At 36.6% G+C, this 15,112-nt stretch overlaps 1 protein-coding gene across 7 annotated transcripts in view; it reads left to right on the top strand.

Moving 5' to 3' along the window:
- The window catches only part of Klhl15 (kelch like family member 15), a 43,077-nt gene that overhangs the window by 6,738 nt on the left and 21,227 nt on the right, over positions 1 to 15,112 (top strand). For 4 of the 7 annotated variants that reach the window (XM_029473267.1, XM_029473272.1, XM_029473268.1 and 1 more), the window contains 2 exons: positions 1,055 to 1,105; positions 11,158 to 11,869. In XM_029473267.1, coding sequence (XP_029329127.1) covers positions 11,165 to 11,869 — 705 coding nt within the window. In that variant the 5' untranslated portion in view covers positions 1,055 to 1,105; positions 11,158 to 11,164. The remainder of the gene's footprint in view (positions 1 to 1,054; positions 1,106 to 11,157; positions 11,870 to 15,112) is intronic. The other 3 variants (XM_029473269.1, XM_029473271.1, XM_029473270.1) reach the window with 1 other exon arrangement.

Below are 15,112 nucleotides of genomic sequence, written 5' to 3' on the forward strand. Positions count from 1 at the left end.
AACCATCCGTAACGAGATCTGGCGCCCTCTTCTGGAGTGTCTGAAGACATCTACAGTGTACTTACATATAATAAATAAATAAATCTTTTAAAAAAATATGACAGGTATTCACATTCTGGATACTCATTAAAATCAGAAAGTAAAGGTGAGAGGTAAGTTGGGGGTGGGGGCTGTCCTAGGTATTGAATTTAGGAAACTCATGCCTGCTAGGTAAGTGTGTTATCTCTGAGCGACAGTCCTAGTCCTTATAACAACTTTTTGTTAGCCCTGAAGCTTTCTAAGTATTTTGAGAATAATTTTGACCTTGACAAGCCCTTTCAGGTGACTAGGACTCTAGTTCTAGTTCTCTTTAGACCATATCATATGCTCAAAGACATGAATCAGTGTTTCTCCTACCCTATGTGTGTGTGTGTATATGTGTGTGTATGCATTACATATGTATGTACTGGGAATTGAGCTCTGAATCCAGGGCCCTCTACCACTGAGGTATGGACTAACTCTCTAGCCAGCTCCCCTCCCCCCATGCTTTGACAGTGCCAAGTTGATAAAACAAGACACATTGTTCAGTATTTCTTGTTCAACATGCCTTGTAATTTAGGTTCATTCTTCTTTTGGAAAAAAATATTTTAAATTCTGAAGGCCAAGTATAGAATATGTACACATTAGGTTTATAAGCCATAATTTGCCCTGATTTGAAGATACATTATGAGAAATGAGGATATAGAATTTCTGAACATTTACCATTTTGTGAGTTAGTAATAATTTTCTCAAAAGCCCCTTATTAATTGGATTTTTCCCAATCCTCATTGATCATAGAGCTAACTATTTGAGTTTTGTGTTATACTTCTTATAATTATTATTTTCTTTCTAAAATTGGTATAGTTCTGTAGAGAATTTTATATAAGATTTTATATCTTTTTTACAGTCTTAAATTTGATTTTCCTAATTCTTTTTTAAATTTATGTAAATATGTGTTTTTATATTATAATTTTCTTTTTTCTGTTTGAGTTTAAACCTTGCCATTCTAAGTCTTTTTTTTTTTTTTCCTTTGTAGTGTCCAGGTTATGGATTGAGAACAAGTTGCTTTTGTTTCACGTGTTCATTTGTAAGTTGGTTATTTGATGCCTTAAATGTTGATATTATAAATCTATGCTGTTTAGTAGAATATGTCAGATACAAAATGCGTTTTTAAAATTTTGTAAGCTGTAGGGTTTTTGTTTTTGTTTGTTTGTTTTTTTTTTTTTACAATGAGAGAAACACGTAAAATTATTTTTAGATTCTTTTAAATTCTTTATTTTAAAAGATCATAATTTCATCTTTTAAAAAGTTTTTATTATTATTTAATGTATATGAGTATACTGTAGCTGTCTTCAGACACACCATAAGAGGACATTGAATCCCATTATAGATAGTTGTGAGCCACAATGTGGTTGCTGGGAATTGAACTCAGAATCTTTAGAAGAGCAGTCACTGCTCTTAACTTCTGAGCTATCACTCCAGCCCCCTTAAAAATTCCTTTTTTATGCCCCTTTTCTTTGTATTATTAAGGTATGTACCCTCTCTTTTTAACACTTAATTATATGTGTGATCTTGAATAATGTCTGTTCATCTATATCTATAAAACTTAGTGTCTTCATCTATCAAGTAAGTCACAGTTGCTCTGGGTTGATTCAAAGTGTTGTTGCTATGAGGCTAGCAGTATTAGATTTATTATTCAACTTCTTTTTTTTGGTTTTTCGAGACAGGGTTTCTCTGTGTAGCCCTTGCTGTCCTGGAACTCACTCTGTAGACCAGGCTGGCCTGGCTTCGAACTCAGAAATCCACCTGCCTCTGCTTCCCAAGTGCTGGGGCTAAAGGCATGCGCCACCACGCCCAGCATTATTCAATTTCTAAGTAAAAGTGTCATGTTTACTATTGGGCTTGAGTGGCACCAAGAGAAAGGATGCAGTACCAATAGTGTACTTCACAGCTATGTATCATGCTAAGTGCTTTATATGCATTAAGTCATTTAATTCTCAGAGCATACGATAATGTAGATTCTATTACTATTAGTACCCTCATTTTACAGATGAAGACATTAGGCCACAGAGAAGCTAAATAGCTTGCTCTAAGGTCACAGAGCTAGTTGAGGTAGAATTACAATTTGATCTCTTGAGCACGACTCTAGATTTGACTGACTCATGCTTTCATTGAGAGACTGGATGGTGGTGTCAGTTCATCATGCAGTATTTCATAGTTTTCTGCTTCTATACATGCTTTCCATACAAGTTACAGATCCTGGTCTAAAGCTGTTGATCTTACTGTTAAGTGCATTGAGTGGAAAATACTGCATATGCCCTAGCTATCAAACATTACCTTGAAGTTGATTTAGATCTTGTATTTAGATTATATATCTTGGTGTAACTTTAAAGTATCTACACTTTGCTTGCTTGTTTGTTTGTTTAGTTTTTCGAGATTGGGTTTCTCTGGGCAGCCCTGGCTATCTAGGAACTAGCTCTGTAAAACAGATTGTCATTGAATTTAGAGATTACCTGCCTCTGCTTCTCAAGTGCTGGTATTAAAGGTGTGAGGAACCACTACCCAACTTTAGTTTTAATATGCATGTAAGAACATTGAATAGCTATACAATCATATAAAAAGTAGAATATCAAATGAGAATATTATGCCTCTAAAGTTCAGAGATTATATTTAATGCATGCTCTCTCTCTCTCTCTCTCTCTCTCTCTCTCTCTCTCTCTCTCTCTCTCTCTCACTTTTACAGAGACAGAAGGCTAACAAATCTTAAGTAACTAACAGATATTTCTGTTCTAAGACTGTTATTTAGGACCCTTTGCTATAAGTAGAAGTCAGCTCAGGTAGTAACAAGGGAGACTATTCCAAGAACATAAAGATTTCTTTCAGATCTGGATCTGGGGACTGGAAAAAGAAGGTGTTAAGAAGCACTCTTTGTATTCTTCCTTCTCAGTTGACTGCATTTCTGTGATAATCAGGCCACAAGTGTATGTCTATAGTTGCTCTTTGAAATGCTCAATTCTAGTACTACATAGTCAGTATACATCCCTTCTTCCTTTTCTCCTCTCTCCTGTCTTTCTAGATTTGTTGACAAAATGTTATTCATCTTGATTAATATTTCCCAGGTAGATCTGACCATATGTGATTAGGGCTAAACCCAAAGAGGAGCCTACCTGCTAGGAATTCTAGGCAGGCTGGGCAAACAGAGGATGGCACCTGGTACTCAAAACAGGAGTGCTGATTTTTTTGACAGGGAGTTTACTATTGCTTGATTGCCATATGATATTTCTGCCATAGTTAGGTATTTTGATCACTTTTTTGGAGACAAAATATTATACTGTAGGCCAGGGTGGTTTGCAACTTGTAGAAATCTTCCTGCCTCAACTTTCCAAATAGTTGGGATTATATGAATGAGCCACCAGACTTGGGTTTGGATTACTTTTTGATATATTCTGCAAGAGGATCATAAGCTAAGGCAGGCCTCAAGTGCATAGCCTGTCCCCCAAACAAAAATACTCCCTCCACAAAGAAGTATACCTCTTTATTTTTGCTGCATAGGGGTTGAACCAGGAAAGGAATTGAACCTGGAGACTTGCACATGCTTAGTTGTATTGCAGGTCATGTATCTCCTTTAAATGTTGTCATTTAGGGGCTGGAGAGGTGGCTCAGTGCTTAAGAGAACTTGTTGCTCTTACAGAAAGGGAGTTTGGTTCATAAACCCACATGGTGGCACCCTAGCATCTGTAGCTCCAGTTCCACTGATCGAATGCTATCTTCTGAACCAGGCATACATGCGGTGCACATGCATACATACATGCAGGCAAAACATCCATACACACAAAATAAACGTAAAAAAGAGCTTTATTTAGATACAGTTTTTCATAAATGTTCATGAACATAGCTGTTTGAAACCTTTTTAGGTAGTAGTAACTATTGGATCATATTTCTTACAGTGTTGGAGATTGATATCAGGGTTTTGTGCATGGTAGGCAAGCACTACTGAACTCCAGGCCTTAGAGAAGATCTCTGTGATATGAGTTGTGTGTGTGTGTATGTGTGCGCATATATATATATATATATGTATATGTGTATATATGTATATGTATATATATATGTATATATATATATACACACAATGTCAAAATAGCAGGTTAACAAAATAGGAACACTCTATTCATAGTCTATGAATGGTAATGTCTAGGTTTCTGTTGTTAAATTATCATTGAATGTGACTAGTATATCTGAATTATCAGTGATAATTGGTAACCATGACTCATAGAAATTAATGAAATACCAGAATTTTTATCCAGTTTAATTTGTTATGATGTTTTACTTGATAATTATTTTGAAAATTGGTAATTAGCATTATGGTAGCCTTACACTAATCAGAAGGTTTGATTATCCAGATACCATGCTGTTTGAGCTCACTTTTGTTCCTAGTATTTTATTTTTGTACATATGCCTTATATCACTTGGAAACTTATGAGCTAATTAACTTTACTTTAAAAAATGTTTTAGACAAGCTGGACTTTGTGGTTCAACATCTTTTAATCACAGTACTTGGGAGGTAGAGACAGGCAGATTTCTGTGAGTTTGAGGATAACCTGGTCTACAAAGAGAGTTCCAGGACAGCCAGGGCTTTTGAACCCTGTCTTAAAAAACAAAAAGCAAGCAGACAAAAAATTAAGACAAGAAAAAAAATTGATGAGTAGTAAGTAGTCTAGCTTGGCTTTCAACCCTCTATGCAACCAGGCTGGCCTCAAATTCAATCTTTTTGCCTCAGCCTCCTGAATGTTTGGACTTAGGTGTGCACTTTGCCTGCTGACTTTAATCTTGAATTTGTGAGTTAAAATAATTCTGATAAATATGATTATGTTATCTAGAACAACACCTCCATAAAAATAGCCCTCTGTGTTCTATGTTTCTCAAATTTTCGTATTAAAAACATTTTTAGTGGTCTTGCAAACCTTTAATCCCAGCACTTGGAAGGCAGAGGCAGGCAGATCTCTGAGTCTGAGGGCTAGCCTGTTCTACAGAGCAAGGGCTAGCCTGTTCTACAGAGCAAGTTCCAGAACAGCTGAGGCTACATAGAGACCCTGTCTCAAAAAAATTTTTTTTAAAATATTTTTAAAAATTATGTTTGCCTTTTAAAAAACAAGGTCTTACTGTGTAGCCATGTTCAGCCAGGAGGCAGAGGAGTTAAATCAGAGTTCAAGACCAACCTAATTTGCATAGAGAGTTCCAGGCCAGCCAGGGCTGTATAGTAAGCCCCTGCCCCTAAACAAAAACCTGATTAAATTGTATAATTTTAAATTAATGACATACTAAATAAATATTTCAATCTGAATTTCATTTAGTGCATAACTGTGCTATCTTTGATTAGTGAACATTTAATGTGGTAGAATCAATAGGCCTGAAAGATGGGTTAAGAGATTAATGGCATTGGGTATAGTAGTCCATGTCTATAGCCATAGCTCTTTGGAGACTGAAGCAAAAGAATTGCTGTGAGTGTGAGGCCAGCTTGTACTACATACACAATGAGTTACAGGAGTTACAGGCCAGTATGGCTATAGAGTATGACCTTGGCAAACAAATAAACAAAAAAGACATGGGAAGAAGCGGGCACTTAGAATATCTCTCTTGATAAAATGGAAAATATAAAAGAAAAAACTGAGTAGGGACAGATAGGATTAGGATTCTGTTTAGATATATTGATTTTGAAGTCCCAAATGCAGTGTACAGAAGTGTTTGTTGCACAATTGATTTACTATATGGCAGAATGGAGGAAGGATTAAAATATGGAAAGGCTGCCAAGATAGTTGTGAAAGTAGATCTTAGAAACCATGGATTTAGACACAATTGTTAAGAGGGACACAGTGTTTAATGAGAGAAAGGGGCAAGAACTGATTTACAGGTGACACCAATGCTCACGGGAGTAGTTTGAGAAAAGTGAACCCATGAATGAGAATGAAGAATGAGTAGTATAGGAAGAAATTCAGAATAGTATGTGCTGTTGACAGCCATGAGCTACATCATGCTGTAGAAGGGGCCAAGAAGAGAGAGACCAGGAAATCAGGCTTTTAAAGATTTTTCTTAATAGGTTTTTATAAAAACAGTGATATCTTTTGATTGTAGATATATTACAAAACAGATAAGCAGTCAGTGAAATTGCCTGACATGCCTCCATACCAAGAAAACCATTTTTAATATTTTTGGTATATTACCCTTTCAGGCTATTTTTTTTTTTCGAGACAGGGTTTCTCTGTGTAGCCCTGGCTGTCCTGGAACTCACTCTGTAGACCAGGCTGGCCTTGAACTCATAAATCCACCTGCCTTTGCCTCCCAAGTGCTGGGATTAAAGGCGTGCGCCACCATGCCCGGCCTCAGGCTATTTTTTAAAGATCTATTTTTATTTTTATTTTTTCTACTTTTTTCTTTTTATTGGATATTTTCTTTATTTACATTTCAAATGTTATCCCCTTTCCTGGTTTCCCCTCTGAAAATCCCCTATCCTTTCCCTCCCTCTTCCTGCTCCCCAACCTACCCACTCCTGCTTCCCTGTCCTGGCATTCCCCTACACTGGGACATTGAGCCTTCACAGGACCAAGGGCCTCTCCTCCCATTGATGACTGACTAGGCCATCCTCTGCTACATATGCAGCTGGAACCATGGGTCCCACCATGTGTGCTCTTTGGTTGGTGGTTAAGTCCCTGGGAGCTCTGGGGGTACTGGTAAGTTCATATTGTTGTTCCTCCTATGGGGCTGCAAGCTCCTTCAGCTCCTTGGGTATATTCTCTAGCTCCTCCACTGGGGATCCTGTGCTCAAAAAAAAAAAAAAAAAAAAAAGCAAACTGTAAGCCAGGGGGAAGCAAGCCAGTAAGATGAACCCCTTCATACTTCTGCATCAGCTCTTGCCTCCAGGTTCCTGTCCTGTTTCAGTCCCTGTCATGACTTCTTTTAATGATGAACAATGCTGTGGAAGTGTAAGCTGAACAAACCTTTTCATCCCCCCCCCAAAAAAAGATTTATTTTTATGGGAGCTGGAGAGATGGCTCAGCCAGAGGTCCTGAGTTCAATTCCCAGCAACTACATGGTGGCTCACCACCATCTTTAATGGGATCCGATGCCCTCTACTGGTATGTCTTAAGAGAGCAAAAGTGTCCTCATAAATAAAAATTAAAAATGATAAAAGATGTATTTTTATGTGCCAAGATGTTTTGCCTATCTGTATGTCTGTGCTAGGGTGTCAGATTCCCTGGGACTAGAGTTATGTGGGTGCTGGGAATTAAACTGGGATCCTCTAGAAGAGCAACCAGTGCTCTTAACCTTTCAGGTGTAGCCCAGGCTAGTTTTGACCTAAGCTTTGTAGCCAAGGATGACTTTGAACTCCTATTCCCCTCCTCCTACACAGAGATTTCAGGTATATGCCACTCCACCTGGTTCAGATTTTTTTCTTACTAACATTCTTTTGTTATGTGAGCTCAAGCCAGATTCAACACTGACTAAATAGGTTAAAAAGTCAAGAAGTTAAAAGATAGTGTCATAGATAACATATTGAAGATGTAGGAAATCTAGTGATCACCTCCCATGAGAGTGGAGGAGTGGTGGCTTAGTGTCTTGAATGCTGCCTTTTCCTTCTTAACCACATCTATTCTACAGAGAAGATTCCTGACTGGCACATATATCCATATGTAATGTAGTACCTGGCATACAGGTGCTTCTCCTTCAGTAAATATCAGGGGAGCAATGGTAATAGAATAGTGAGATTGGCAAGTGTTGCCTCTAGGAGGAGATAGAGTAGTGACAGGAGTCAGATGTGTTGCCAGTTGCTTAGTTGGAAAGGCTCTTGGTTCAAACACCCAAGCAGAGGGAAAAGGAATTGAGATTAGGTCCCAGCATTGTTACTTGGTAGGATTTCAGAGCCACAGATGTTGACTTCTACATCTTTTGATTGTGTTCTTCAAAGCCTGGCATGATCTGTAGGTAATGTTTCAGCAGAGGGCTCAAACATACAATTCCAAAAACATGAGGAACTTTAGACTGTTTTCAAAGTGGCTGCATTGTGGGGCATGGGGTACTTCTGTATTTCTAGGATTTGGGAGTCTGAAACAGGAAGATGCTGTGAGTTCAGGGCCTGGACTGTAGCAGTGTGAGACTCTGAAACCCTTTCTGAAAACCACCTCTCCTTCAGTGGCTTGGCTATAACATTCCAGAGATTTGTCAATACCAGTTAAGCTTACTTTGCTGACATCTTTTTGATTGTGTATTAGTACTCACCAGTAGGGAATAGCCTTACAGTTGTTTAAAAAACCTCTTCACTGACACTGAACGTCTGCCTTAAGAGTGAAAGACAGATCAGCGTGGTTTTTGTTTAGTTAGAAGGTATGAAGGACAGGCAAAGAGGCAAGGAAAATGGAGGCCCTGGCAGGAGTTGTTATCTGATAGGAGAAAGTGTTAAGATGTAAAAAGTGATAAAGTTAAGATATGATAAGGCAAGTAAAAGAAGAGGACAGTGACTAGCTGTGGTGGTTTAGGCTTATCATCCTAGCACTTGGGAGGCAGGAGGCCTAAAGAGTCTTCCACCAGCTTGCACTATATGGTGCCTTTCTTTCTTTAAAAGAATCAGTGTTTATTAGGAAGTTGATAGTTTAGATTTCAGATGTAGAGTTAGTTCTGGATGAAGGCAGGTCTTAAAAGTTTGCAGTGGAATAAAGACAGTATATAGGAGTTGAGAGATAGTGGGGGCTGTGTCTCAGTTTTTGTGTGCATTGCCTTTTGTGAATGCTGAATAAGTACATATAATTCAGCCAGGTGCCAGGCAGATGGGAGAGCCATTGATCAAGCAATGTATAACAAGAGACAACAGAAGATGGATTATATACATATTTTTAAACATTTTTTTTATTAGATATTTTCTTCATTTACATTTCAAATGCTATCCTGAAAATCCCCTATACCCTCCCCCTGCCCTGCTCCCCTACCCACCCACTCCCGCTTCTTGGCCTCGGTGTTCCCCTGTACTGGGGCATATAAGACGATGGATTTTTTTTTTATCTTATTAAAAGGCCTAGGTTTTATATATGAAAAGAATGGTCAGAAGTTAAGGAAAGGATAAGAAATATCTGTATGTCTTGAAAGAGGTTTTTTCCTAAGAATACTGAAGGTAGGGATAGAAACAGGATGTCTGGAAGGTAGGAATTTAAGGAAAAATGTTTAATTTAAATGAGGATGGAGAAGGGACTTTGGACCAACATATACATGTAATGAAATTTGTATATAATAAAGGAAGATTCTACAGAACACATTGGAAGGAGTTGTGAGGGCATTCAAGAGTGGAGAAACCATTAGAGAGGAAGCTAGAAGCAAAGAAAGAGCAAGATAGAAGATGGCTTGAGGTGGGTGTTAGTGGGAAAAATTACTTCAATTCATAAATAGACTAGACTAAGTTAGTTTATTTTTGCCTTATTTGGCCCTAATTTATTTTTATTATTTATGTTTTTTTGTGATGCTTGGAATTGAACCCAGGGCTTAATACTAAATCCACACTCTACTTCTGAGCCATAGATCTGTCTTGTTTGAGATAAGGTCTCACTGTGTAGCTCTGGATAGGCTGGAACTTGCTATGTAGGTAAGGCTGGCCTTGAGATAGATACACTTGCCTCTGCCTCACTTAGTGTTGGAATTAAAGATATTCCTCCATGCTCAAACTCCTAGATCTCATTTTAATTGTACTTAGTTTCATTTCTTAACTATGTAGATTTTTTTTTTACTTTTCTTTAAAATTACATACTGTAAAAATAAGAAAGTATTCATCTGTTTCTTAAAAAATGAGGTTAATCAGATAAGTATAAAAGAAAAGAAGTGGGGCTGAGCCTGTGAGATGGCTCAGCAGGTAAGGGCACTGACTGCTCTTCCAAACATCCTGAGTTCAAATCCCAGCAACCACATGGTGGCTCACAACCATCCATAATGAGATCTGACGCCCTCTTCTGGTGTGTCTGAAATCAGCTACAGTGAATTTATGTATAATAATAAATAAATCTTAAAAAAAAAAGACAAAAAAAAAAAGAAAGAAAAGAAGTGTTCATCATTTTGGTATCTGTTCTTCCAGACTTTTTCTCATCTGAACAAATACATATGTATTTTATTTTTGGAGGTATACTCAGTAGATTGTGGTAACATCTAATAAATAACCTTTGTTAGACTAGGCAGATTGCTATCACCACTCTTATCTGTTATACCATATTTATTTAATAATCCGTTGTCAAATTTGTTTTTTAGAGTGTCTTGTTATGTAGCCCTGGCTTGCACGGAACATACTGCAATCCTCCTGCCTCTGCTTCTTGAGTGCTTGGATTATAGATACCCCATAAGTGTTAAACTTTTTTGAATATTTTTTTGTGGACAGGGAAGATATGTCTATGTAGCCCAAGACAGGAGCTTGTCTGGAACTTGCTCTGTAACTCAGACTGACTTTGAATTCTCAGCAAGTTTTGTTTATTACCTTCCCTCCGTTCCTCCAACCATCTCCATTCTTACTTTTCTCTCACCTTCATCATTCCTAGGCTAGCCTAGAACTCTGGATTCAAGTGATTTTTTTCTTTTTCAGCCTCCCTATAGTTGGAACTGCAGATGCATGCTGCTGTGTCAGATACTTTATAATGGTTTATTATATATAATGCTAGGAAGAAGAATTTTATCTGTACAACTTGGCATATTTATCCAATTATTTTCTTTGGGATAAATTTCTAGGCATTTTTGAAACTTTTGTTTTTCCTTTTTTTTCTATTTATTGGCTTTTCCTTAACTGTTTGCTTATGAAATCTTTTGTATTCCTAATTTTGAAACATGAATATATTTGATGAATTTAGTATAAAGTCAGATAGGTTGGTATTGTTTATAAGTTAACAGTTTACCACCACTGTTTAATAGATCTGTCTTTAGTAGAGTCTCTATCCCAGGTAGGAAGCCAAAATCATTAGCTTGGAAACTTTCATAGAAGGTTGCCTTCTCTTTAAGGGTTTATATACTTAGGACTTTGCACTAGTAGACCTAATACATTATAAGAACTGTTGCAATTCTTAATAATACCTTCTCAATGTATGGTCATGATTAATACCATTTTCTTTAATTACTTTTTTCCAGGTGATTCATGGCAGGGGACGTGGAAGGATTCTGTTCCTCCATCCATGACACCAGTGTCTCTGCTGGGTTCAGAGCGCTGTATGAGGAGGGATTGCTTCTCGATGTCACTCTGGTTATTGAAGACCATCAGTTCCAGGCCCATAAAGCTCTCTTGGCCACCCAGAGTGATTACTTCAGAATTATGTTCACAGCAGACATGAGGGAACGAGATCAGGACAAAATTCATTTGAAAGGTCTAACAGCTACTGGTTTCAGTCACGTTCTTCAGTTTATGTATTATGGAACTATAGAACTAAGTATGAACACTGTACATGAAATCCTTCAGGCAGCAATGTATGTTCAGCTTATAGAAGTGGTGAAATTCTGCTGCTCCTTTCTCTTAGCCAAAATCTGCTTAGAAAATTGTGCGGAAATTATGAGACTGTTAGATGATTTCGGTGTTAACATTGAGGGAGTCAGGGAGAAGCTGGATGCCTTCCTGCTAGACAACTTTGTGCCACTAATGTCCAGGCCTGACTTTTTGTCTTATCTGAGCTTCGAGAAGCTCATGTCTTATTTGGATAATGACCATCTGAGCAGGTTTCCAGAAATTGAGCTGTACGAGGCTGTGCAGTCTTGGCTGCGACATGATAGACGACGGTGGAGACACACAGATACCATCATTCAGAACATCAGGTTTTGTCTGATGACTCCATCCAGCGTTTTTGAGAAGGTTGGTGCATTTGAAAGCGATAGACAGGACTCCTCAATTTAAAGTAGATGTCTATAGATAAGATTCCCAGAGTTGGTCAGGAGTCAAGAAAGGAGTAGTTTATGAGAATATTTTCTGTATAAGATGCCGATTTTGTATATCTTATGCATTTAGGAATTTTAAAAATACATTTTGTGGGTGAAGAATAAACCAGGTAGGTAGTAGAATAGTTCAACTTTTCAAGTACCCTTAAGGTTGGATTATGATGTGATGCAACTATTACAGATTTACTTTAGCTTTTCTTAATGTGAAATGGGCTAGATTATTTTTAAAAGTTAATTTAAGTAATCCATGCTAGAATTGGCATTGAGGATTTTTATAGTTCTGCATGGTGCATATACATTAAATGCATTTTCTTACTTAAGATGCAGTAAGGGCACATACAATAGCTCTTGATGATAGTCTTCCATACTCTTGCCTATATCTGTCCCTCATTTTAACCACAAAAACAAATTATATGTCTAAAAACATTTTGACATTTCCAAACTAGTAGATCATAAATCTTCTGTGTACACTCATAAAGCATTTCTGTGTACATTCTACCATATAAATCTTTTTTAAAAGATACTTTCTTTAAAACAACCTTGGCCTTTTTGCATACAAGCATCTTCATTTCTTTATCAGAGTCTCACTTGTGATCCAGTCTTGCCCAAAGGAGAGAGAACAGCTTCAGTAATTGCTTAACTTAATTGGTTTCTAATCACATTGGTTACCTCTGGGACTCTGTTTACCTCTTGCATTTTTCTTTCTTTCTAGACATCATAAAAACTTGGTTAATGGATATCCTCCATGCTAAAGCACTCAGCTTTAGTTACCAGATCTTGTGGGAAAAAGTTTGATTATACCATTTTAAAAATAAACACATTTGTGCCTTTAAATAATACTCAGCAGCCTGGCATGTTTTTTTTCCTTCTGAAATACTATGAAGTGTCATTATCTTTAATAGAAAGCTCAATTTTATGGAATTTTATCTTTATTCTCAGAATTTATTAATATGACAAATAATTAAAACTAAAAAATTTACTTATTTTTATTCACTAGGACCCATCTCCATACATCATCTATGTAAACCGTGTTTGCTGCTTAGGTTTTGATTTTTTTGCTACCTTTACTATTGTTTTGATTGCTCTCTTTCTCTGGGGATTCATGATTTGTCTTTATCCATTAAATCCAGATGCTTCCTCGCCACTAAAACATAGCACCTTGTCCCCAGTTTCAATTTAGATAGAAGTAGAAAGTATTTGTGAAGTAGAAAATAAAACTTCTTTTCTTGTGGGACAATAAAATGGTTAACAGATAGCAGTTAGTATGTAAATTTGGAGCTGCTAGGCTAGTCTACATTTCAATTATCAGTTTTCAAGATAGGCAGTGGTATAGTGGCTAAAAGTCTGTTGGGTAGTTGTTTAACATTCGGACTTGCTGATTTCCTTTTGCACCTACAACATAGCAGTGGTTATCCCCATTCACTAGGCATTTGGTGTTATCATTATGAAAATGTTATTAAGGCTTCCTTCTGGAATTACTTTCTTAGGAAAAGTTCAGACCCCATTGAGGAGAAAATTCTTTATTTTTTGTAATTATAAAATCTTTTACTTCTACTTGAATAAGCCTGCCTTAATAATGTGTGAGATTTAAATTTAACAAACCAACTTGTGGCTTTTTAAATGTTGAGACACACTTCAGTTATGCAGATTAGAGGTCTTATTTTAAAAATACAACTTTAGAAACTAAACTCATGTGGAGAATTTGGTTGGCAAATAAATACTTTAGATAAAATGGTATATGCCTTTGATCCCAGCACTTAGGCAGAGGCCAGCCTGATCTACACAGCAAGTTCCTGAAACTGTATCTAAGGCTATACAGAGAGACTCTGTCTCAAAAATTTTAGACATCATATATTTTATATTTCAAGCTTCTTAAATAGTGTCCATATATTTTTCTTGTATTCAAAATATTGCAGGTCTCAAACAAGGCCATTTTCTTTTCTTCAAATAAGGCATTTGCTCTATCCCAGGCTGGGCTCTAACATGTTCTAGAGCCCAGTCTGGCCTCATACTCAGGGCATCTTCCTGCCTCAGTCTTATCAAGTGCAGAGATTTATATATATATATATATATATATATATATATGCATGTCACATCTGGCAAGGAATGTTAAATGGTCTTATTTTAGCTTTTACGTGTTTTTAAAGTTTCTATTACAGACTCAGGTAAACATACAGAAAAGCTGAAAGAATAGAATGGTGATTCCAAAACAAACACATCATTTAAATTAATAGTTGTTAACATGTTTTCTAGATAGGTAGAGGTTATATAGTTTTTATTATGTGTTCTTTCTTCCTCCTAGAACTGGTTCAAAGAATGTTGTAGTCATTGTGACTATCATCCCTAAAAGCTTAGGCTATCATTTCCTACATAACCAAAATAGTATTGTCATACCCAAGAGAATTAACAATTTCTTTAATATCATGTAACATCCAGGCCATTTTCTGTCATTTCAAAGGTATCTTTTTTTAGTTGCTTTTCATGAACTAAAATTTAATCAAGGTTTGTACAGTACATTTGATTGTCTTTGTTTTAATTTTGAATTGTTTCTCCTTTTTCTTGTTTGTTATAAGGATGTTCAAAAATGAAAAGTTGAATGAATAGTGTAATGAATACCTGTATAGTGTATAGCTGTTGCCTAGATTAAAAGACTGTTACTGTTACATTTGCCATATTTTTTCTAGCTCTTGAAAATAATTTGTAAACACAAATACCTCTTAAATACTTACTGTATTTCTAGTATGAGTAAGGACTTTTCTTATTTAAATACGATCCTGTTTTTACCTAGTGGCAATAACACTAAGACCCATCATCAAATTGCAAATGCATATTCAAGTTTTTGGAGCTGGCCTCCAAAATGCATTAGAGCCCAGTGTTTATGCACTGCTTTTGGCCATCTTGTATATTTAAGCTGTCTTAATCCACAGCAGCCCCCACCTTTTTATCTTTGTTTCTTGTTTTTTGGTTTTTGGTTTTGTTTGTTTGTTTGTTTGTTTTGAGAAAGACCAGGCTGCTCATTAATTCGTTGTCTCGGTGTTTCACATGCTGGGTGTATTCTAGATGTATTTGATTATTTCCTTGTGTGTTGTTTACTTAGTTTCTTTATACCCATTATTTACTATTAACACATCTACATTTTAAAATCATGGTTTTTCAGGAA

This window comes from Mus caroli, chromosome X, assembly GCF_900094665.2.
Source record: "Mus caroli chromosome X, CAROLI_EIJ_v1.1, whole genome shotgun sequence".
Lineage (NCBI taxonomy): Eukaryota > Metazoa > Chordata > Mammalia > Rodentia > Muridae > Mus > Mus caroli.